General features: G+C 50.4%; 1 protein-coding gene across 5 annotated transcripts in view; it reads left to right on the forward strand.

The window, feature by feature from the left end:
• Nucleotides 1-4,643: 4,643 nt before the first annotated feature.
• Nucleotides 4,644-25,788, forward strand: part of LOC144829498 (uncharacterized) — a 458,194-nt gene continuing 437,049 nt past the window's right edge. Inside the window, exon 1 of one of the 5 annotated variants that reach the window (XM_078688691.1) lies at nucleotides 4,644-5,108. In XM_078688691.1, coding sequence (XP_078544817.1) covers nucleotides 4,926-5,108 — 183 coding nt within the window. In that variant the 5' untranslated portion in view covers nucleotides 4,644-4,925. Of the gene's footprint in view, nucleotides 5,109-5,495; nucleotides 5,596-6,016; nucleotides 6,217-25,788 lie in introns of those variants that run through there. The other 4 variants (XR_013610683.1, XM_078688692.1, XM_078688694.1 and 1 more) reach the window with 4 other exon arrangements.

Genomic DNA, 25,788 nt, shown 5'->3' on the forward strand with positions numbered 1-25,788 from the left:
CAAAGCTGCCCATAAAAAGAAACCCCGGCCAACTTGCCAGAAATGGTAGTGGGCGATAGGCCCTTGTCCGCTAAATGTAAAACAAACTGTAAGATGCATTGCTCATCTGACAACCCGGCCCTGATCGGCCCCGTCAAATCCTTACCAAACTGCAGAAACTCATGCCAGGCCTTCACATAACCCCGCCTTGTGGAGTCAGCTACTGAATTTTCGACCAATTGGTGTACCCTCAGTCCCCCAGGTCCCATACGTACTGTGGGATCGCCGTTGGTTCCAGGTCCGCCCCAGGAGCCAACTTGCGGAATTCGGACCACTGAAAGCGAGACAAAGAGTCAGCGATGCAGTTAGAAGTACCAGGAACATGCCGTGCTTTAAAGACAATATTCAATTGCAGACACCGCAGCATGAATGCGCGCAGGAGCCGCAAAACACGCAAGTCACGAGCCTTTTGGTGATTGACAAGGTGTACTACTGCCAAATTGTCCACATGGAACAAGACGGAACGATTCTGAAACTCCTCCCCCCAGAGATACAAAGCAACCAGCAGCGGGAAGAGCTCCAGAAACGCTATGCTGCGACCCTGTTCCTTCCAGTGCACCGGCCAGCCGGCCGCTCACCATCGACCCTCCCAAAATACACCGAATCCGTGAGCTCCCGATGCATCCGTGAACAACTGGACTTGCCACACCATGTCCTCATCCGCAAAAAACAAGGACACGCCATTGAACTCTTGCAGGAAACGAAGCCAGACCGTCAAATCAGCACGCACAGCGGTGGTAATGCGCACCCGATGGTGGGGAAGGCTGGCGCCTGACATTGAAAGACCCAGACGTCTACAGAACGTCCTGCCCGCCCGAACAACCCGGCAAGCAAAATTGAGGTACCCCAAAAGCTTCTGGACAGTCCTCAAAACAACTTTTCGCTCCCCCAACACCAGATGTATGAAGGCAGACATTTCCCTCACTTTAGCCTCAGGCAATCTCGCCACCATAGACAAGGTATCAATTTCAATCCCTAAGAACGTCAGGGACGTACAGGGACCTTCTGTCTTATCCGGCGCCAATGGAACGCCCAATTCCTCCGCCAGAGCCTGGAAGATGGTCAAAGCCGACTGACACTGCCCAGAGTGACCTTCACCAATGAAAAGAAAATCATCAAGGTAATGACAGACCAGGACGTGGCCACTGACAAAAGTGAAGCGCCACTGCAGAAATGTACTAAATGTCTCAAAAAGAGAGCATGACACTGAACAGCCCATGGGCAGCACCCTATCAACGTAGAAACTACCATCAAAATGCATACCCAGAAGACTGAAGTCCCAAGGATGGATGGGCAATAGCCGGAAAGCCGACTGAATGTCGCTCTTTGCCAGCAAAGCCCCCACACCAGCCGTGCGCACGAGCCGTAAGGCATCGTCCACTGAAGCATAATTGACAGTTGAATCAGCTGGATCAATAAAATCGTTAATGGATGCACCCTCGGGCCATGACAGGTGATGGATAAGGCGAAACTCCCCCTCCGCCTTCTTGGGTACCACACCCAGAGGCGATACGATCAAGTCAGGAAGAGGACAATTCAAGAAAGGACCAGCAATCCGACCCGCGGCAAGCTCGGCATCCAGCTTTTTCCGCACAACATGGGGACTCTCTTTCGCAGACTTCAAATTGTCAGACCACCTACCCACCCTGGGTCCCTGATACCCAATTCGAAACCCAATTCTGAAACCCCAAGACAAAATCTTAGCCGCCTCAAAATCAGGATAATCCACCAACCAGAGATCCAGAACATCTTGCTTAATAGGAGTAGGAGCCCTTGTAAACAGCGTGCTGAGGCTGTCCCCTGCCCCCTGAACCCCGTCCTTGATCACCAAAGCGCTGGCCGGGAAAACACTGGGTGAGCGCATGCTTCCCCCCACACTGCGAACACTCATGCTTATACCTGCAAGCTGGTCGGTTACAGGAACCCCTGTTAAAGTGCCAGCATGTGCCAGAGGAGGATGATTGACCTCTGCCCCAAACCCCCGCCCCAGACTGAGCGGGGCGAGCTGGAAAGGGCCGATAATACACTGGCTGCCCGCTAGCCGTGTGGGTCGTAGCAGGCGGGTGAGCCGATGCCATCCACTGGAGCCATAATTCGGAATCAACCTCACCCCACGAACGCTCAGGAAAAACGCTCATGCGCGCCCTGAATTCGTCATCATAGGACAACCAGGCAAAGCCTCCAAAGTAACTGTGAGCTTTGCGAATGACATCGGCATATTTAAACATGTCTATCGCCTTGTCCGGATGACGCTGGCAATAAACGCTAGCATAGATAAGAAAGGCCGAAGTCCAATTCTCTATCGACTTCGGAACACGAGGCCTCCGAGCCAATTCTAATTCCTCCTCCTTCGACCCTTCTTTAGCTTGGACATCTCTATGTAGAAGCCGAAAAACATCCACAAATGCACCAGACCATATGAGATTCTTTGTTTTTTCAGACAAATGGGACCCCAACGGCATCCCCACCCCAGAATAAGGCAGTTTCTTAGGTAGGATACTATCCTCCGTAACCCGTGTGGCAGCCACCCCCCCAGACTCTGCCGCAGAAACATCCCTTGCAACTTGCACATTAGAAACATTCGAAATCACCGGCCGCTCAAGCCTCGGTGCCAGAGCGACTCGCTCAACAACAACCCCATCACCCGTACCAATAGATCTTGTACTCTTAACAGGGAGACTCTCCCTGGGTTGCCACACAGACCACCACCCATCCTTACCTCTTGGCAACTGCTCCGACTGCGGTCGAACAGCCACTCGAACCCCTTGAGGAGGTCCAGACCTCACTGCCCCTCGTACTGCTGCATGGTCCGCACGAGACGCCTGCAAAACACGAGAAACAGTGGGTTGCCCCAACCCACCCCCCTGGGCCCGTGCTGCCAAAAGCCCAACATTTTTTTCTCTCACTTCCCCTTCTTCCCAATCATCATCATGAAAATTCCCACAGAAAGCTTCGTCAGAAAATGCGACTTGCGCACTGCCACTGGGCATAGCCCCATCACCAATACCCCCATCATAAAACTGCCAGTCAATGTTCTGAAAGCTGTGTGCACTGAAAGCTGTAGAAGAGATATCCGCTCCAGATAACTCCCCTGTAAGCCCACTACTGGAAACAGCCGTGTGGTCAGTTCCCGGGCCCGTAGCAACAGCCAACAGCCGCCCAGCCGAAGGCTCAGCTTGAGAACTGCGGCCGCTCCAGCCAGACAAGGAAGAGTTCGCAAAACCATCCACCCTAAAAGCGGAATCGCAATCACCCCCCGATGGACGACCCACCGATGCCAGACCATTGGCACCACCCGACCCATACGAAGGACCAACCTGAAGGCCACCCGGCCGACCCCTAGGGACCGGGAACAGAGCTTGCCCAGGAACCGGGGGCGCCCCCTTGCGTACCAAACCCGTCCCACCAGGAGCCAATGACGTGGGGGGGGCAGGGTGGGGGCCCGGCGCACCGCGGGCCGCAGACTTGGTGGCCGGAGGGGGCAGCATGCGGGGCGCAGCACCCTCTGGCTCGGAAACAGAAGCCTGAGTAGGAGCCTCAGAAGAGGAATATGCATGCAGCGCAACAGAATGTGGCCCAACATCTGCACCGGCCAGTAGTGGGGGGCCAAAAGTGTGGGAGGGGGCAGGGCCAGGCACCGGCGTGGCAGGGGAGAGCAGGAAACATTGCCCATTCAGCCAGAGGTACGGGGAAACCCCCTCCGGCAAGGGGGGCACTGGAGTCAGAGAGCCTTCATGCTCTGCATCCGGGAGTGGGGGCTGCGCGTGCCCGTGCAGATCCAGGCTCCGCCCCCGCTTCGGTTGCGGACCCGCCTGTGGCTTCCCAGACTTCCCCGGGGCCAGGCCGCCTGAGCGCGGAGCCTGACGGCCCGCAGAACGCCCCCGCCTCCCCCCGGGCGCCCCTCGTGGACCAGCACTGAAGAACGGTAAAGCACATACCTGCTGGAGGGCGCCCGGGGCACCCGGCGGGGGCTCCACATCTGCTGCGGGCAAAACAGGCATCGGCCCGTCCGCCGGCATTGCCGCCTCGCCGTCTTCCTCCTCCGCCGGGCCTGGGGATAAACACGCCGTCACTGCCCTGGACACACCCTCCGAAGCCTTGCGCGGGGGGCGGGCCATTCCGACCCACGCCTCCGCCGGAACACCCGGCCGCAGTAGGTCCTCACGCCCGGCCTCACACAGTATCTGCACAGCCCTCCGGACCTCCGCTGCTTCCTCCATGAAGCCAGAGAACGAGGTAAACACACGCGCGCCGCAAGACAAAACCTCCCTTCTAGCTTCCCGCCACGCAGTTCCCAACCGCCAGCCTGCCTCCCTTATATCCCCTCCCCTAATCAGTCCCCACCTGGTGCCCTGATTCTCGCGCGAACATACCCAGGAAGAGACCGGCTCGCGCCTAGCTCTCCCTGGGTCCCCCCTTTAACTGGTTTTTCATATTTTTGTACCGGTAGGAACTTAAAAATACCGGTCATACCGGCATGAAACCGGCCAGGTGGCCAAACCTTCTCACGATTGACACCTCGGCCACTCCTGACGTTTCAGTCTGCGTAACATTGCAAGTTGTTTTTCTTTTTTTAAACATCTTGACAGCGTTTAAAGTGAAAGCAGAGTGAGGCTGGCCCAACGCCAGGAAGCAGTCCCAGACGAGGCGGGGCGTGGATAACGGGAGCTCGCCCAGTCTTCCTGAAGAGTGCTGGTCTAAGATCCCGGCCCGTGGCCGCGTTGCACTCAGGCTCACTGGCAGCAACAGGTGGCGGTGTTCATGCTGCCGTGGGGTCAGGAAGTACAACTGCCCCCTACGGCCGAGCTCGTCGTCATCCTCCTCCTCACAGTGCTTCGAAGCCCAGCGGCAGCAGGGGCTGAGACGGACCGCCGCCCGCTGGCAGCATGCTGAGGGGGGCCGCTGTCCTCGCGCTGTGCAGCCTGGGGCTGCTCTTCTTCGAGTGCACCCCGGTGCTGCTGCTGGCCTGGGGCGTCGCTGCTGTGGTGTTTCGGAAGCTGGAAGGCGCCGGCCGGGAGCAGCCGCAGGAGAGGGCCACGTCTGGCAACCGAGTTACACAGCAGGGCAGGGTAAGATCACACGGACATATTTGAAAGTGCTTTAAGCGCGATAATGAAGTAAAAAGTTACTTTGAAATACAATATTTGGGCGAGAGCACACTACGCTGTATTCTGAACTTACCTATATTTATTTTAAAGCACTTTCGTGCACAATAATAAAGGAAACAATTTAAGAACCAAAACTACGGACAGGATGCAACCCGAAATGTTACGGTGTCAGTCTGCTTGCTTTAAAGGTTGACCGAACTATTGTAATTTCTGGTCATTTGCACTTTTTCCCGAAAGCACTCTGCTGACATATACACGTCCAAGGAAAAAGTGAAAACCAGCTGTCCGCTACACCTCGCTCCCGTCAGGTGTGACATCAGACAACCGGAAACATCCCTCAGCCAGTAGCAAGCACACATAGCGCTGCCGAGGCACGGAAACATGACTTCTTTACCGGACGCTTTGGTCTTTTGTCTGCAGAGCCCCTGATTTACAATAAATAGAAACTGTAAGTAGGGTGGTGGGTGGGGCTGAGCCCCAAAGAGGCTGGGCCTAGGGGAGGAGTAGGAGATGGAAGGGAGGATTCGAGTATCACTGACAACTATTCAGGGATCAGGTTCGTAAAAACTAAAGCGTAAAGTGTAAAGACCACAAGAGAGCGACTGAGCCAGCAAATGGTGAGCCTATGGCCGGGCGCTAAAGTATCTACATGTCTCGAAGAGCAAGCCAGGACCTAAAAATGCCAGCGCTGTCTAGCTGAGACCTAAAAATGATTAGAAACCGTTTAGTCTGCATCAATATATACAGATCCTTATTTGAAAAAGTCATTGTATAGGGCTAATTGGCTAAATGCAACTCAAGGCGGCCACCGGGACGTTGGCAAACCTCTGCCTCTCCCGCGCCGTAGCTAAGCCCTCCGGTCTCTGAGGTTAATACGTGAATAGATAAAGGATTAATAGAGTCTGGGTTTTAACTTTGCATTTAGTTTTTATAATGGAAAACAAGACTTCAAGTCCCAGATTGCTAAGTTAAGAGCTTGAAATGCATGAACTTCTCAAGCACAAACAGGAAACGTGAGAGCTGTGTCTCAGCAGAACTGCACCCAGAGCTCTCCGGATGTTGCAGGCAGGTGAGTACAGTTCATCAAGTCAGATTTGTCTTTGGCTACTGTTACACCTTGCTTTGATTGTCTTCGTGTCATAACAGGACTACAAGTACCAGAATGTAATGAAAAAAACAAGGTCTGAATGAGCGACTCATGCCTGACACAGGACACTTTTTGTTTTTGACAGAAGTTATTTATTCTTCCAGCCATGCGAACCTTCATTTCAACGTCCAGTCTGTCCCTAGGGCTGAAAGAAGTGAACACCAACCCTGACATGTTCAATAAACCTGAATTTTCATTGGACTACCAATCTCTCAGGATTTCTAGATCCCTACGTTAGTAACTCACCCAGTGCATGTTTTTGCTTTTCATTCTGGTATTGTAGTCCTGCCCTTAGCATGACAAAAAGAGGACTACAGCTACTAGAATGTAAATGGGGGAGTAACTGTGAGTCAGCTAGTGAAGCATGGACTTGGTAAACATTGAGAGCCCTAGCATGCATTACCACTACATTCTCTCCACGTCACAGCATAGGACTCTATGTAATCAGATTACAAACCATTAATCTGACCATTGCTGTCAGGGCTCTCTTGATTGTTTGAGCAACCCCTACTAAGTGAAGTAGACCCAGATGAGGAAACATAGGACTCACGTGTAATGAAGTTTACAGGTTATAACCAAACTCACCCGGATTCTCAGTTTGAAAGGCCCTCAGCGCAACAGCAAACCGGCCCTTGATGTTCTTCACTAACAAGGACACACCGGTCTCCCGACTGGAGATTACTAGATAGTTGCAGCTCATCTCTTCCAACACATGCTATAACCGTTTGTATGATACATTCTATCCATTTCTATGGTTCAGGAGTGATTCAGCGTCTGTGTGCCCTTAACCAATGACTTAGCAAGGCTGTCATGGGCCTTAACCCTTTCCATGCGTCGGACAGCCTAGGGCCGTCCGAACAGCGCACGCGTGGAATTCGCCCGCCCGCACCGCAAGGGGTTAAGGCCTGCAAGGAAAACAGCAATTTACAGGCTGTTTAAACAACATATGGCTGGCATTTTTTTTTTTGCAACTTGAAGCCTTTTTAGCCCTTTGGGTGTTACGCGCCTGCCTGTGTAATTTAAAAAAAAACTTTGTCTCCTTTCTGGGAAGAGCTAACCCTCCCAGGACGGGGTCAAATTAGTAGAGCTGAAATACTTCAGGGGCAGTGGGTAAAGGAAATCTCCAGTGCTAAAACTGAAAGCAACAAACAGTCATTTCAGCTACAGTGGGAAGCAAGGAGTCTCCTCTGCTATGAAATCGAACGCGAAGGAACAGACAGTCCACAGTGGACTGTCTATCGTTCGCTTTCGGTTTTAGCAGAGGCGACTTCCTGCCTCCCACTGCAGCTGAAGCATTTCAGCTCTACAAATTAACACCCTCCTGGGTCGGTTAAACCGTTAGCTCTTGAATTGACAAAAGCATGGTCTCGTCATGCCGCATCAATTTCCCCTCCCTCCCCCCTCCAACCCTCTGTTACAGGAGTTCTCCAATCAAAAATCCCCATATGAAATGGGTGAAGACTTGAGACGTGGGAAAGTGAAAGACAACCAAGGTAAGATTTTAGGGTGGAGTGCACGCCCCCCCCCTGAAATGGTGTCGCACCCCACAGTGTAGTGCTGGGGGGGCATGCGGGGTACAGAGGCCTAATGGATAACGGTACGACCGCCCTTGTTCACGGTCCGTGCCGTGAGCCACGAGCGCTGACGTCATGTTTATTTTATACATCCTGGTCCGAGCCCGGCTTTTGGCTTGGTCAGGGGTTGTTTCTCAGCTGATGCGGGTCCCCTCTGTGGACACCATTGTCCCTGGGCCTCGATGTATTCGCCTCCCTTTGTCGTGGTGCATCTATCTCCATTTCTCTCTCTCCTGCCTGGGTTCCCCTGAATGTGTGTTCTCCATCGGCAGCTTCTCTCTGCCCACTCTCCCGTCGCTCCTACTCCATGTCCTCGTGACCTCCCTGGGTGGGCAGCACTAGCTTCTTGAACCACAACACGTTTCTTGCTATCCGTCTCACCCCTCTTTGCGCTGTCACCATCGTGCGTTGCATCTCAACAGCTTCCCAGGGCTCGGATTCAAAGGGGGTTCTGAATTTCCATCCTGGACGTCTGTCCTTTACAATCACCTAGTCTTCAGTTCAAAATTCGATGGTCCGAAATCTTCTCCTTCTACTGGCCAGGTCGTTGTTGGTTGTTCTCTTGGCTTGAGCTGCTGCTCCGTCTATTGTTCCTAGCTCCCAATCTTCGCTCACCGGAACAACATCCCTTCAAGCTCTCCTCATTATTAGATCACTAGAGGAACACCCCGTGGTGCTATGTGGTGTTTGCCGTATGCTCTCCATAACTGATAAAGACACCACTCCAGATCTTTACGTTGATCTACCCCAATCCTCAGGGCCTTGTTGACCGCCCTCATGAACCGCTCCACCTCGCCGTTAGCTTGCGGCCATTGCGGAGTTATTTTCCAGTGGATGTTGTGGTGCTCCAGGTATTCCCTGAATTCTTGCCCATGGAAGGGGGGCCCATTGTCCGTTAGTATTTCTTCCGGCATCCCCAACAAAGCAAATGTTTTTTCTATTGCCGGCTTGATGTTTTGAAAAGCCGTCAATCGTACAACTTCCATGACTGGAAATTTGGGATAACTCTCCAAGGTGACCAGGGCTGATCTCCCGTCCGAGAAGCTTCCGAAATCTATGCTCATGGCGGCCCAGGGTTTTGTCGACGGTTGCTCAGTGACTATTAGGGGAGCTGGTGCGTCACTCCTGGTAATCTGACACTCGTGACCGCTTTGCACTTTCTCCTCCTCCATGCGATCCATTCCTGGGAACCACACTTTGGTACGCAGGCCGGCTTTTTTTTTTTTGATTCCTTGGTGAGCCAGGTCGGTTGTCCTCTTTCATAGTTTTGTCAGAATTACAATTTTCGTGCCTCGGAGTATCACTCTCTCACTGGCCTCGCTAAGTTCTTCTCTGCACCTCCATACTCCCATTCATGCTTCTCTCTCTTCTTCTGTCCGCCTGCTCACTTCATCCAAGAAGTTCATTCATGAGTGACTTTGCAGCGTTTCCTTCACTGCCACTACACTCATTTTTGTTTGTGCCCATCCTGATTTCTTCTAAAGACGGTGCTTGGAGACATGACACCCCTGTGATATACTAAACCAACAACTCTGCTCCCTCATCCACTTCTTTTGGCTGGCTCAGGTCGAAGGCTAGGGGGTGGCGTGACAGATAATCCGCTCCGGGGGGGGTGGGGGTATACCACTTCAAAGCTGTAGTGTTGGATCTGTACGGCCCACCTCTCGATCCTCGGGGCCCACTTCTCCCAGTCCTGGTGAATAGTGGGACCAACAGCTTGTGGTCAGTCACTATCCTGAAATTGTGTCCGCACAGATATATGTCGAAGTGCTGACATGCCCTCCCTATCGCCAACGCCTCTCTCTCGATCTGTGCATACCGAGTCTCCACTGCCGTTAATGCCCTGCTGGCAATGCAATGAGCATCTACTCTTCCACGACACCTTGCTGATGGAGTACTGCCCACAGGCCGACTGGGCTAGCACCTACCACCAGTTTCGTGGGGGTGACCTGGTTTGAAGTATGCTACGGTCGCCCCCTGCAGTAGAGCTCCTTTGACGTCCTGAAACGCTTTCGCAGCCTCACTTGTCCACTTCCCCTTCACTTCGTTCTTGGTGAGTGCCCTTGGTGGCTCCGAGATCGTAGCAGGTGTGGAATAAACCACCCACAATAATCGCCATCCCTAGGAAGCTTCTCATCTCGGTTTGATTCTGGGGGATCGTCGCAGCTTGAATTACCACCACTTTCGCCGGGTCCACCTATAATCTGTTCTTCAAGATCCGGTAGCCAAAGAACTCCACTTCTTTGCCATAAAACTTGCCCTTTTCTTTGTGTAGCGTTAGTCCTTGGTCGACCAACCGTTGGGAGTGTAGCTCGCCGGCATTCATGGTGCTCTTTGAGGGACTTGGAAAAGATCAGCACATCATTGCTTAAGTTTATCACACCCTGTGAGAAGTTAGCCTGGCATATGATGTCCACTGGTTCTCGTGGGCACCTTGCACCAGTCTAATTGACCCCTACTGATGGTGGTTGTAAAGTCAACCTTATAGAAAGCTATCCTAGTGGTAGCATGAACCAGCAGTCTTCAGGCTAAGACTTCAGTAGGCGGGTTAAGCAAGTTGTTTTACCAATTATAATCCCTGGAATACCAAATGAAAGGACACCACACAAGGTATGTATCAAATATATATGTATTTAATCTAAACACAACCCCTCTGCACTCTTTATGAGGTCAGAGGTAAAAATACAATACAATTCACACAATTAATATACGATAAGTTGCACAGTATACACTATGCCCTAGGGGCCTCACAAACCATATACTAAGAAAGTGGTATAAGAACCACGAGAGAATTAGAAAGCAGGCCTGGGGCCTGTGGAATCGCTGGTGCTATTCTAATTGATCAAAGGTTAGGAAGTAGGAGGCCCACGGGAGACGCGTGCAGTCTCTAAACCAAGCCGCGGGTTACCATTGACTTTCTATGGAGATCGTAAAAGTTACAAATATACAATTTAAGGACACTTCCGGATGGACTAGGATGGAACCCTTTTAAACTAGGACACTGCGAGAGTCAAGACCCACGGGAGCACCGGAGTACTCGTGTTACCTCACCCAGGGAAGCCGGGTGCATAGGTGTCTTTTCGTGTCGCGTTTCATCGTCGTTTTCAATGGAGAGCTGCAAAGAAGTGCTGCAGGCGACCAGAGGAAAAGTGTCCGAGTGGATCCAAGGGTGGGTCGAAGATCTGAAGAACCTGAAAGCAGAAGGGACAGAGTCTGGGTCACTAGCCAGTGACTAGGAAGGAACCAGGCGATGTCGGGTGATTTCAGGTGAAGTAGTCAAACTTGTCTCTTCAGCCAGGAGGTCCAGGAGGCATCTATGATGACCAGGCGCTGGATTCAAGCTGTCCCACGATGGATCTAGTTGACTGCGGTGTCGGAATCCGGATTGGAACCAACAAGCCTTGGCAACCGCAACCTTCTGTAGGATGTCGAGATTGGCTCTGTTGCAGACCAGCAAGGTCTCCTTTTCAGGGAAGCTGGAGCAAGCCTGGTGCAACCAGGAAAGCAATTTAAGTTGAAAGAAAGGTCTTCAGGGGCCTCACTAGCCAACGGGCAAGGAACCGGGAAAACACATCAAGCTCAAATGCAAAGGCGGGGCCCACGGAACACTCGTGGAGTGTGGGGGCCTGGGCTTTGGTGCAAATGGTGCTCGGGGCTGGGGCTTCTCGTACCCCAATGCACAACTTACTCAGGCTTCAGGAAAGGAGTGCAGGTAGCAAAATGCAGGATGTCCAGGAGTTCCGGTTCCACGTCTCTCGTGTCCGCCACGTGTCTCAGCTTTGCTGTGGATGTGGGTCGGGGTCAGAGATGTCTGGAAGTCCGTGTCCTGTGTCGCAGAGTCTTCTGGAGCCTCGAAAATGCAGACCGGCAAAGTTGCTGTTGGTGCCTGTTTGAACAGGGTTGTCACTCCTTGATCACAAGGGAGATGTCTTCCATCTTCCAGTCGAAATGGAATGTCGAAGGTCCAGGATATGTCTTTCAAAGATTCGTCCAGGGTAATCTAAAGTCCTAGGGACACAGCTCCTATACTTATACTAAGGATGGGGGCTGGACTACCTGGCTAGGTCCCCCCTATGGGTGGACCTGAGAAGGGGGTGGTTACACCCCTTCCCTTTGTTCAGTTTCGCGACAGAGCTGGGGCTGTTTGCCCCAGAAACCGGGTTGAACTGGGCTATGCATGTAGCACCTTGTGTGCCCCAGGCAGTGTTTAGAAGCATTCACTGAATACAGCCCTCCCTGCCCCAATACACAAAACCCCTGTCTGGGGAGGTGCCAGAACCTCCCTGGACAAGAAACCTATTGTCTAGGCCTCCCCTACCGGAGTTTTGTCCAGCAACAGGAGGTCAGACTCGTGTCTGTGGTAGCAGCATCCATTTTGTGTTGCTGAGGCTCTGTTTAACTTTAACTGGGTAAAGCAGTAACTACATGTCTTCTCCCTCTAGAAGGGTGGAATGCTACCCCCGCCACCAGGACTGGCGGGGGTGTAGTATTCCAAAGTGTTTGACACTTTACACAACATATTTTGATAAAGCCAAACCAAAGTCAGCATTAACCGCGAGGATTATAATGCGCTTTTGAGTATATGGGATAGCCATATCATAGAACATCTATAAGGAGATGGTTCCGAAAGCTGTATAGGGGCTCAGCTCATGCTAGGGCACCCTCTCACATAAAACCAAGCACTCTGCCTCCAAGTTGTCGAGGCCTACCATAGGAGTGGCTTATAGGTGTATATGTGTCTATATGAAAAGGAAGATATAGGTATACTATATCTAAGCAAGGGTTGATTACACTACCTTACCCAGGCTGTGTGAACAGACCAGTGCTGTCGTTTTGGAAGGCAAACCAGGGGTGGCATAATACATCCTGCAGCCCCTGGTAGGCCTAGGGTGCACCTATGCCCTCGATACACTATACAGGGGCTCACAAGGGTGACCCATTAACCAATCTGGTATGTACCTAAAGTACATGGTATCAATTTAGATAGAGAACAGCTGGGCTGTGGGCCTGTTTGCAGGCCCACAGCCACACTAAAGTCGAAAAACCAGAGAATCACAGCAAAAAGTGGGGGTGACCCTAGGAAGCAGACCCTACTCTCCTACACCCCATCAGACTAGAAAGGGCTCCTCGAATGGCGTCATGAAAAACCTCCGCAGCTGACAATATGCCAAAGCTTATATCTTTGCAATCCTACATGGGTGGAAAATGTAGTGATGTAGTGGCTTGACTCATCAAGCAGCAGCTGGTGATATCCTGAGTTTAGGTAGACTTTGGAGAACCACTGTGCTCCGTTGCTGTCAGCCACTATCTCATCTATTGTAGGGGTGATATGCCTTACTCTTCTGATGGCGGTGTTCTGTAGGCGCATATCCACACACAAACTTCTGGCACCCGGATGTTTTGGTTTTGGAGCGATCACAAGCGGGGACACCCACGGGGTGGGCCCCGACACTTTCTCGATCACTCCAGCCTTTTCCAGCTTATCCAACTCCGGTTCACCAATGGCCGCAGGTGAAATGGCACTCTTTAGTGTCTCGGTGCCACAGGCTTGATAGTTTGGTCGATGTGCAGCTTTACCTTGATCCCTTTGAGGCACTCCAATCCTTCAAAGAGACTTGGAAACTCCTCCATGATCTTGTCTGTGTGCAACTGATGTATCTGCCTTGGAAACATCACTAGTCCCAAGTCCTCCGCCGAGTGGCAGCCCAGCAAGGTCCCTGCGAGGTCCTTTGTCACATGAAACCTCGTAGTGGTTGATCTGTCTACGTGAGTGACCTCCACCTCGCTCATTCCTTGCAAAGGAATCTGGGTGTCTCCCCCATAAGTGAAGATCTTCTCCTTCGAAGCGGTGGTTTGGGAGTGAACTGTTCATATTGCTTGGCGTCTATAATGTACACTGAGGCACCGGTGTCTATCAATACCGCAACTCTATTGTCCCCTATGCAGGTTTGACACATTGGCGGCGGTCTCTTTCGGGAGGTTGTCTTTCCTGTATAAGATATAACAAATACTTTGTCTTCTTCGTCATCCTCCATTATTCTCGGCTTCCCCCCTCCTCTGCGACATCCACCGCATGGACCGCTTGCCTGTGACCTCCCAACTTCTGTGTTTTCCTGCCCAGGGCCAGTGCTCTTGTCGCACTCATGCACACTTTAGCAAAATGTCCGAACTTTCCACACTTCAGGCGCGCTTTCCCATGTGTGGGACACTCTCGAGGCGGGTGGCTGTCCAGACCGCAGTTTCCACATCCCCGGCTGCTTGTGCATCCAATGGCGCCTCCTCTCCCTCTGCTGGGCCGTTTCCGAATTGCATCCACCTTTTCTTCCTTGATCACTGCCGTGGGTCCCTGCGCGCCTCCTGTCGATCTTCTCGCCAGCGCCGATCCATTGCTCGTCACTGACTGAGCGGCAATGGCCGCTCAGTCAGTGACGAGCGCTACCCCTGGGCAGGTTCTCGGGTGCTCCTTCGGCTCTCCTCGTGTTGCGCACTTGTTCGCACACTGATCCGGATGCCGCTGGCAGCTCACGGCAGGGTCGCTGCACACCTGAAGAAAGGTATCTGTGGTATCTCCCACCTTTATTCTCCCCCCCGTCAGCTCCGCATGTAATGGAGCTGCTCGCTGTGACATCACTTAGAATGTCACCGCGACCAGCGTTCCAAGGCGAGCGCCGGGGCGAGTGTGAGAAGCTGACTCCGCAGAGAGGCTGTGGCTGAGGTCGTAAGGTTAACCTCTTAACCTAATAAATGTTTATGGTTCTTCATCGAAGCGTCCTTTGCATTCTTGGCCACTTTCACACTGGCGACGAGGACCTGTTTACACCTGCGACCTCAACACGCACGGAGAAATGAAGGTGACAGCTGACGGGAGAGAAGTATCAGAACGATCTTGAAAAGGACCGCGTCGCAGAGGAATTTTGGAAATTAGAAGCAACAGCGGGGTCAGGAAGTGAGGTGACGATCCCGTGGCTTACGGTCGTGCTGAAGAACGACTGCGGTTCAGTGAGAAGATATATACTCTTGCGTGTCATCCTTTGAAGTAAGATAACGCCTGCCGGCTGTCGTAGGCGTGTTGCGCATGACCCGTTGGTAACAAACTGAAGTAGTGAACCCACGTCTGGGGCCAATTAAGCGGGTGAGGTGTTTGGTGTGGCTAGTGTCTTATTAACTGCGAAGCGGAGCACCAGCTGAATCTAACTGGCATGTAAAAGCCAGGCGCGCTGTTCCTCCACCTATTTGTGAATCTTGTGGTGAGCCGGTGACAGGCAGTCACGGGAGCGCATTAGCGGAAATTTGTAGCGCATACGAGGGGAAACGAGAAGTGCACAGTTCTGCCTGTGACGTCTGTGAAGAGCTAGCATCACGTGAATCAGTAGCAGTAACGGCGTGACTTTTGCTGGACTAGCCTCGCACCAGCGGCAGCGTTTGCATTGCTTTCAACAGGAAGCTTTCTGTGCATAAAGACTTTTTTCCATTCGTCTCTTTATCTTGACGTACTCAGCGCACTTAGGCTGGACCCGTCATCTTGCTGTTCCTCAGAGACTCCCCATCTATGCATCCCTTTTGCTATCTCCAAGCTAGGTATATGTCAAGACTGTAGTGGAAACTTGGAGAGGCTGTCGGCTTGACGTTATCAGCGAAGTGTCTAGCAGCGTGAGCAGCGCTCCTCCCTCTGCTGTTTGCACTACAATTAAGAAAAGCGTTTGCGATGTACCCATTTTTGTAATTGACATTGATGCTGTGTCTCTGTGAACTCTGGCCTGTGTACAACCACTGAATTTGTGCGGACCCTCCTCACCGGCCTGTGGCATTCTCCTCATTGGGGTGTTGGCTGGGTTGACGGCTTTGCGACGTATATAACCGTGACTGTGGGCCTTTCACTGCCTGTCTGGATTACTCTGTGCAAGTCTAAGGAAAAGCATTTTCTAGTGTATGAGCTGTATCCCATGACTGGCGGCCCCGCCACTGTGCCTACTATTGTTGTAAACGCTCACTAATATAATATGTGTGGTAGAGGACTCTAAGTATCTTGCAATGCTAGCGGCTTGAGAATGAATGAAATGGCATTTGTAATGAAATGGCATTTGTAATGCGCACTATGCCCAATGGGCGTCAAGGCGCCTAACCAAAGCTAGCTGTCAGCAATCAGAATCAAGGCTTACTGATACGCTTTAATGAAAAGCCAAGTTTTCAATGATTTCCTAAAAAGGTCAAGTGAGGGCAGTGACTTGATCTCAAGGGGAAGTGCATTCCACATCTGGGGAGCCAGAATGGAGAAGGCTTTACTCCCCCAGCTAGCCTTCTTGGCACGTGGGATTACCAGTTGATTAAGTTCACTGGAACGTAAACATCTGTTCGGAACATACCTAGTAAGTAGGGATCCAAGGGCATCCGCCGGGCCTGCAGCTAGGGCCCTGTATGTAAGACAGAGAAGTTTGAACACGATCCGTGAAGAAATAGGAAGCCAGTGGAGATTCTTCCTCGCCAAGGTCATAGATGACAGCCAGGGCAAGGCCAGGACAAATCGCGCTGCCGCGTTTTGTATGACCTGCAGGCGCTGCAGAAGGCCCTTGTTGGCCCCAGCATAGAGTGAATTACAGTAATCGAGTCTTGAGCCAACAAGAGCGATCACAACCTGCTTCCGTGCCTGTGGGGAAAGATAGTGAGCGATCCTCTTCAGAGTTCTGATGACACCCCAACAAGTGGCCACAGTTCTGTTGACCTGGAGCTCCATAGAAAGCTGGGTGTCAAAAATGACACCAAGGTTCCTGGCAGATTGTGTGGGTGTGGGGCAGATGCCTAAAGATGAAGGCCACCACTCACCTGACCACATGCCCTGGTCTTTGCCGAAGACCAGGACCTCTGTCTTTTCCCCGTTCAACTTTAGGGAGTTGGAAATCATCCACTCTGCAACAAGTTGCATGCAGGACCTAAAGTTAGACGCGGCAGCATTCACAGAGTGGGTCAGGGATACCATAATCTGCGTGTCGTCGGCATACGACACTACCTCCATCCCCTGAGATCTTACTAGTCTTGCAAGGGGGGCCACGTAGATGTTAAACAGGGTCGGGCTCAATGCCGACCCCTGTGGCACCCCACATTGCAAAGACTTAGCAGGGGAGAGGAACTCTCCTAGCATGACACGCTGCTCTCGTTGATGTAAGAAGGAGCTTAAGAGACTGAGGGCCGGTCCTTCTACCCCTGCCTCCCTTAACCTGGATGTTAAAGTGAAGGGGGACAGGGTGTCGAATGCTGCTGTAAGGTCCAGCAGTACCAGCACGGTGGTTTGACCCAAGTCAACTTTCCTGCGGATGTTATCCATGACTTTAGTCAGAGCAGACTCCGTGCTATGCAGCTTTCTAAAGCCATGTTGGGACCCATCCAAGAAGCCCGAAGCATCGAGGAAGCTAGAAAGATGCGAGTTCAGATGAGTTTCCAGCATCTTAGCGGGGGCCGGCAGAAGGGATATGGGTCTAAAGTTCTTCAATATGCCGGGGTCTAAGGAGGACTTTTTCAAAAGAGGCTTTACAATAGCTTTCTTCCAAACTAATGGAAAAATACCTTGTTCCATTGCTCCATTCATTACTTCCAGCATCAGAGGAAGAATGGTGTCCCTACAGCCCTTTAGTAATTTCAAAGGAACTGGGTCCAAAGGAGAGGACGATTTTGTTTTGTCCAAAAGGAGATTGAGACCTTCCAAAGAAAGCGCGGGAAACTGTTTGAGGGACATCTGTATTCCAAGATTCCAGCAATTTAATTCGCGAGAAGTCCTCATCACTCAAAGAGTTCCTCTGTGATTGTAGAGCTATATAGATATCATCTATTTTTTTTATAGAAGAAATCTGAAATGTTGTTACATAGCTCCTGTGAACCAACCACAGGATCTGGAACCTGAAGAGAGCACAACGAGTCCACGATTTTAAAGAGCTCTTTAGAGGATGTTAGAGAACAGGTTAAGTTGGTAAAATAGTCCTGTTTTTCCTTAATCACTCTATTTTTGTATTCTCGTAGCAGGCTCTTGTAGGCTTCTCGATCTTTAGGATTCCAGGTTTTGCGCCATCCTCGTTCCTTCTGTCTGCATTTTTGTCTGAGAAGCCTCAGAACACCTGTAAACCAGGGGGCAGTTGTCTTCTGTCGAGCTACAGATTTAAGAGAGGGGGGGGCTAGTTCATCTGCGGCTCTGGTGATAGCATCGGTAAGTTCTTGAGCCGCCTCATCCACTACCCGCTGAGATGTGATGTTAGTATTATGAAAGAAAGGGGCCAGAGCCTCATTTGTGAAATTTCTGAAGCTCCTAGTGAAGCATTTTTTTCCAGTGCCCAGATCAGCATCAGAGCAAGGGATATCTAAGGATAGAGGGACTGCTAAATGATCAGACCAAGTTATCGGTACCGGCAGGCCGACAATTAATCTAGAGTCATTAGAAAAAATCCCATCAAGGGTATGCCCCGCTTTATGGGTCGGGTGGAGAACTCTTTGGACAAAATCACATGCCTCCAGAGAATTAAGCAAAGAGGAGGTATCTTTCGAGGCCATATCCTCTAAATGAAAATTGATATCACCCAAGATGGTTAGGTGTGATCTACCAAAATAAGGTTCCAAAATTCTAAAGAGTTCTGGGCAAAAATTAGCTCTGGAACCAGGAGGTCTGTATAGTAGAATTCCAGAAAAGGAACTGCATGGAGCATGCGCAATACAGAAATATAAAGCCTCGAGTGGGTCCGTAGAAACCGATAGAGGTTTTATAATGCATGAGAGTGTGGATTTAAAGAAAATAGCCAGTCCACCACCTCTGCAACGTACTCTATCTAACCTCTGGAAGGTATATCCTTCAGGAATAGCTAAGAGAAGGTCGTGACCAGAGGAATCAGAGGCCCATGTCTCGGTGACAAAGACCCAGTCAGGTTGCCTCGCACTAACAAAATCATGAAATTCTATCCCATGTTTGATCAAGGAACGTGCATTGATCAGAAAGCCATGTTTGGATTGGGAAATGGGCCTACCAGTCAAAGGGGGAGCAGGATTCCTAGTAGCCTGACAGGAAAAAATAAAAGGTGCTTTACAGGAGGGGCACGCCCGCGCCTGATGCAGTACCTCCGGTATGAGCCGGTGATGACAAAAGTGCGTAGGAGGTCTCAAAGACAGCAAAGTATGAAACCAGTCATCTCGGATAGAGGAGGAAGAAAGATCAAGAGTACCAGAGTCCAGCCCGTCCTCAGCGCGGACGGGCGCAGACGGGCTGAACTCTGGCGTAACTCCGGCGTCAGTCTGGCGTCTCCGCAGCGCGTATCCGCTGCGCGTCAGCATGACTCCGTTAAATACCTGCCTAGCGTCCTACTGACGACTAGAGCGGTACGCCTGCCTATTAGTGCTGAAAATCGGCACCATCCACACCCAAGATGGCGCTACTAGTCGGAACTGCGCCGGGGAGCGGACCCGCCAAACAGCGGTGAGTTTCACCAAAGTTAAAATGCAAGTAAGGGCCAGGCGCTATGAGGCGCTATTAAAATAAGGGGAAAATAACACACTGCTAAAAGTAAATATTAAACAGGGTAGACTTTAAAACGAGCAGCAGCTCGACTCCTGAAGCGCACTAAGCGCATGCACCGGTCAGCTGGCAGCTAAGAAGGAAGAACCGGCAATTTACCTCCGTTAAATACCCGCCTAGCGTCCTACTGACGACTAGAGCGGTACGCCTGCCTATTAGCGCTGAAAATCGGCACCATCCACACCCAAGATGGCGCTACTAGTCGGAACTGCGCCGGGGAGCGGACCCGCCAAACAGCGGTGAGTTTCACCAAAGTTAAAATGCAAGTAAGGGCCAGGCGCTATGAGGCGCTATTAAAATAAGGGGAAAATAACACACTGCTAAAAGTAATAGCACTGTGTCCCACCTATACTCTGTAGTACAGTAATACACAAAATTGTTTGGGTTTTCCTTGTTGATACAACACCCTGTGACCCTTTACCATGCAGAGTGTGACTCCCCCGCCCTTTTTCCTGACTAACCCAGGTGACCCTACTATTCAATGGAAAAAGTGGAAGAAAGTGTTTTTGAATTACGCTACTGTGTGTGGGCCGAACCTTGGACTAGAAAGGAAGGTAGCATTATTAGCATTCTACCTAGGAGCAGAAGGGGAAGAAGTTTTAGATCACCTCCCAGATTTAGGGACACAGGAAGCGAGGGGTCTTAACGAGCTAGAAGTAAGTCTGAAGAAATTGGATTTACACTACCTCCCTAAGACGAGCACCATAATGGAGAGGTATCATTTTGGGAAGAGAGCACAGAAGGAAGGGGAATCTATTGAAGATTTTGTCTCTGAATTAAGGAAACTAGCTGCGACATGCAAGTTTGGTGGTGCAAGTGAAGAAAGGATCAGGGATCAGTTTGTATTAGCTTGCAGAATGGAACGGGTACGTGAGGAGCTATGGCTCAAGGATGATCCACCCTTGAGGGAGGTTTTAATTATAGCAAAACAGGTTGAGCACATGTTGCAGTGCGTCAAGGAAATAAAGCAAGACACTGGGGAGAAAAGAAACGAGGATAAGCCCAGTGTGAGTGAAGTGTTGACCGAATCTGAGGCTGTGTCTGTGATCAAAGGGCAGAAAGTAGCGGGTAGAGAGCAGAAGGAAAACAGAGTGGGAGGATCATTCAAGGGCACCTGATATAGATGTGGCAAGCAGGGGCATCTAGCCAATGACGAAGAGTGTCCCGCCCTCAGGTTCATGCAACAAGTGCGGAAAGAAAGGTCACTTTAAACAATATTGCAAGAGTGGTCAAGGGTTCAGTAGACAGAGTAGAGACAGGACGAACGTAGTTTGTGATGAAATTGTAGTGCAAGTTAACGAAAGGCAGGTCCAAAGCCATAATGACACCATGTGTGAAGAAATTGTAGGTAGTGCAGGTTGATGGGGGTCAGGTCAGCAGCCCTAAAGACACCATAAAAGTGGGGAGCACTGAGTTAGAGGCATTGTTCGATTCCTGCTCCAGAATAACAATCATTAGTGCAAGAGAATTCGCCTGTGTGTCCAAGGGGAAGATCATTTTGAGGAAAATGGATGTGAGGCCTGGAGGATATGCGGGCCGCCCCATATCAATGAAAGGGTACTTTTGGGGCAAAATAGAATACAGGAACAGGTCAACAGTGTCCAAGGTGTACGTGTCCACAGTCGGGGATAACATTTTGGGATGGCAAGCACAGAAGGAGTTGGGGGTCTATCTCAATCCCAACAGTAATCCCCAGATCTTGGTACAGGAGATACAGGAACAAAAGGATGACGTTGTGTCTGAGTTCAAAGAAGTATTCAGAGAAGAGCTAGGTTGCTTAAAGAACTACTGTCACAAGATAAAGTTGAAAGAGAACGCTAAGCCAGTCGTGTCCAAAGTAAGGAAGCTTCCAATTGCCATCCAAGATGAGGTGAAGTCCGAACTGGAGAAACTGTGCAAGGCAGGAGTCATCGAACCGGTGGAAGCGACGGAATGGTTGGCACCCATCGTGGCCGCAAAGAAGAAGGATGGGTCGGTTTGGCTCTGCATCGATCTAAGAGCACTGAACAGAGAGGTCGTGGTCGATCGATTTCCTCTACCGAACATCACACAGATGATGAGCATGCTAGAGGGGGCAAAGGTGTTCTCCACACTTGACCTCACCTCTGCTTATTTTCAGATCAAACTGCACGAAGAGTCGCAAGAACTCACGGCGTTCGTGACACCCATGGGCGCATACAAGTTCAAAAGGATGCCTTTTGGATTAGTCTCGGCGGCTGCCGTGTTTCAGAGGCTCATGGGGAACATCTTGAAAGACATCCCAGGCGTCGTGTGTTATCAGGACGATGTGCTGATATTTGCAAAAGACCATGAAGAACATGATGAGAGGCTGAGACGCGTGCTGGGAAGGTTCAGGTCGCAAGGTCTAACGGTGAAAAGAGAGAAGTGTGTTTTTGGCTGCGCAGAATTAGACTTTTTGGGACACAAGGTGACAGCTGAAGGAATCTGTCCCAAGGCCGAGCTCCAGAACACCATTGTAAACTTGATGCCCCCCACGTGTAAGGACGAAATCAAGTCATTTATGGGTATGCTAGAGTTCTACAGGAAGTTCATACGGAACCTTGCAGGGAGGACATACGCCATCAGGCTGCTACTAAAGAAAGAGACGGAGTTCAACTGGAGTCAGGAGTGTCAGAGGGAGTTTGTAGACGTAAGGAGGGCACTGGCAGAAGCCCCCATCCGAAAGTCCTACATACCCAACCGGGCGACAGTGGTCACCACCAATGCTAGCGCTAAAGGGCTGGGAGCAGTCCTCACTCAAGTAGGCAAAGACGGTGAAGAAACGATAGCGTTCGCCTCTAGCTCACTCCAGAAGTCTGAAAACAACTTCTCGGTGATCGAAAAAGAGGCTCTGGCAGTATCCTGGGCATTGGGAAAATTCAGAGACTTCCTGTGGGGCACACAGTTCACGCTTCGTACTGACCACAAGCCGTTGGTAGAAGTCTTCAGCAGGAAGGGCCTGGATGCCATCTCCAGCAGGATCAGGCGTTGGGTGGTCGGCCTTCAGGAATACACCTTCTGCGTCGAGTACGTCCCGGGAACGCGTAATTTTGCAGCAGACTGCTTGTTGAGACTCGTAAACGAAGAAGAGGCGAAAGAGACGCATGACAGGGCGGAAGATGAAGCGGATGAACTTCAGATGGAGAATGTCTGCGCAATCTAGAGGGCATTAGGTGAAGAAACGTGGAAAAAAGCAATGAAGGAAGATGAATTCTTGGAGGAGGTGTGCAAAAGAATAAAAGGCAAGGGGAAACACAAAGATAAACGGGAGGAGACTCTGCGGCCGTACTGGGTTGTCAAAGACGAGCTGTTTATATTCGATGAATGCATGTTCAAGGGAACAAGACTAGTACCACCTGCGTCGGTGAGAGAGAACCTTGTTGAGATAGGCCACATGGGAATCACCAAGACAAAGCAAAGGCTGAGAGAAAACTACTGGTGGCCAAGCATGGACCTTGCAATTGAAAGGAAAATAAGGGACTGCGTTCCGTGCAGCAACAGCGACAAAATCTTAAAACAACTGACACCTCCAATGGTGTGCAGGCCGCCACCGTCAGGACCCTGGGAGGAGTTGGCACTGGACATTGTGGGTCCATTGACTGGAGAAGTGCGCACGCCGTATATACTGGTGCTCATGGACATGTATTCCAGGTGGCCGGAGGTGAGACTAGTGAGTGAAGTCACAACTAAGGTTGTCATCGAGTTCATGCAAGAGTTGTTTGTCAGGGAAGGGTTACCCAGCAGCCTACTCACAGACAATGGGGTGCAATTATGTTCTAAAGAGATGGAAGACTTCCTTGAGGGGGGAGGTATCACACACAAACGGTGTGCTCTGTATCACCCCGAGACCAACGGCATGATCGAGCGTTTTAATAAAACCCTCAAGGAAAGCATCCAACTAGCCAAGGCAAGTGGTTTAAGCCGGAAGGAAGAAATATGGAGGCGGGTAGAAGCGTACAGGTTCACCCCGCACCAAACAACGGGAGTCACCCCCTTCGAGTTGCTCCGGGCAAGGGTACCAAACACCAAGCTATCCCCAGGATGGATGGGGTGGCACAAGGGGTGGTCGGATCACTCCAAAGAAGCGAAAAGCCTGGAGAAACAAGAGGGAGCCATGGTGGAAAGGAAAGGAAAGAAAGATACGACAGACTCAAATCAACACGGGAGGCCGGGTTCAAAGTAGGGGATGACATCAAGATCAGGACCCCTACTGGTAGAGCAAGTTGGTCAGGATACAGTAGTCCAACCAAGATCACCAAATTGTTCAAGAATGCTGTGAAGACTCAAGAGGGCAAGATCTGGAACCTGGGTAGAGTAGTGAGATTCCACCCACCCGGGCATGACTCTAATAGTGAAGGGGAGGGGGAAGGCGATGTGGTGGAGAGCAAAGGTTCGAACACAAGGAAGCTGTTGCCGGTCCCCCACCCAGGTGGTAGGTCTAGCAGGAGAGTGACCTGACCCCCAAGATACTTTGATCAATATGTTATGTTATGATGTGATGCTGTGTAATACTTTTGTGCTTTTGTTTAATTCTCATGTTTCATTCCGCAGGGGAGGGGGATGTGTGGTATCTCCCACCTTTATTCTCCCCCCGTCAGCTCCGCATGTAATGGAGCTGCTCGCGGTGACATCACTTAGAATGTCACCGCGACCAGCGTTCCAAGGCGAGCGCCGGGGGCGAGTGTGAGAAGCTGACTTCGCAGAGAGGCTGTGGCTGAGGTCGTAAGGTTAACCTCTTAACCTAATAAATGTTTATGGTTCTTCATCGAAGCGTCCTTTGCATTCTTGGCCGCTTTCACAGTATCCTCTGCTACTCGCAAGTTGGCGGTCTTTCCACCTCATTTCCAGTGTAGTGGGCTATGGGGGTATGCAGGGTACAGAGGCCTAATGGACACTACAGGAAATAATGGGACAACTACGCTTGTTCACAGTTCGTGCCGACAGCCACGAGCGCTGACGTCACCTTTATTTTATACCTCCTATTTTATACCTCCTGGTCTGAGCCAGGAGTCCAGGACCACTTAGAGGATGAATCCATGGATGAAATCTAACAACACAGAAGAATGGATGGAAGCAGATATGAAGAGGGTTATACATAGCATAACATTCCAACACTATAGATTGTATATGGTGGGATATGTAGATCATCTTGAAGTATCGCCTGAATAACAATTAGAAGAGAACTGGGAACCTGAAGTAGGGTAAGGAAAGTGTGGAAAGGGAGGGAATGGATGAGTTACCAGTTCGAGAGACTAGAAATTAGTCTAGCCAGCCACTTGGGTGTAAGTGAGGGTGAGTCATCCTACCTCTGTGTACTTATCTATGAATCGATCTAAAGAGCACCAAACTCTACTGGAAATTAGGTGGGAGGATTGCAATTGAGACTGCATGGAATGTGCCCCTCTGAGATACCAGACCCATGTCCAGATATGATGAGAGAGATGATTAGATGATTTTTATTCAGAAAGGATAATTTTCATTGCAATATATAGAAGCAAATCTAAGAGAGCCATATCTTTAGCATTAAGATTCAAAGTGCTCACTGGGGACCACAGGCTTAAAGCTATTGTTTGAAAGTTTAGGGTTATGGGAATGCCAAAGATATCTGATAGCTTACCCTGAATCGAATGCCAATATGGATCCAGGAGTGGACATTGAAAGAACATGTGCTGTAAACCAGCCTAAAGGTTGCAGTTCCAGAATTTATCGGTCTCTCACAAGTTCAGTTTGTGAAGTCTTTGGGGGTCCAGTGAAGTAAATTCATTGTAAAAAAATCTGGATTGCATAAGAGAGGGGGCGATTTTATTACATAATGAAAGTTTACCAATGTATTGCCATTGATCATCAGTAATGTAGTTCAAAACGTCAGCATTAAAAAGGTTGTGTTATGTGTGGTTTCCATAAGAATCTGTAGATTTTAGAGGCAATATGCACCGAATGTTGCCATCTTGCAAGACTTAACAGTAGGGACGAATGCTTGGTGAGTCTAAGTTTTGACAGTATGACCTATACTATAAAAATCTATATTTGAAAGGGGTACCTATCCGCTTTGGCCGAAAAAGAAAGTGGATAGTCATTGATGTCTTGAACAGCCCAATGCCCTTTATGGCCCATGATTTTGCAACCTGGCCATCAATTTCAGTCTTAGTTTAGGGTTGTGCCATAATGACGCCCATCTGGATTTATGAATATTCTCTGGCAACCTTCTATCCAGTAGGTCCAAAGCATTCGCAGTGTCAGTAAATATGTGTTGGGAATGGGGTGTTGAAAATGTTGCTTAGAACGTGAGGCTAGAGGGTCTCTAGTCTCATCCCTTCGTTGGCACACAAATAATTGTCCCTCCTTAGGTCAAGAAGGTGACTTTCATTCAATGTT

The sequence above is a fragment of the Lissotriton helveticus genome, chromosome 4_1, assembly GCF_964261635.1.
Source record: "Lissotriton helveticus chromosome 4_1, aLisHel1.1, whole genome shotgun sequence".
Taxonomy (NCBI): Eukaryota; Metazoa; Chordata; class Amphibia; order Caudata; family Salamandridae; genus Lissotriton; species Lissotriton helveticus.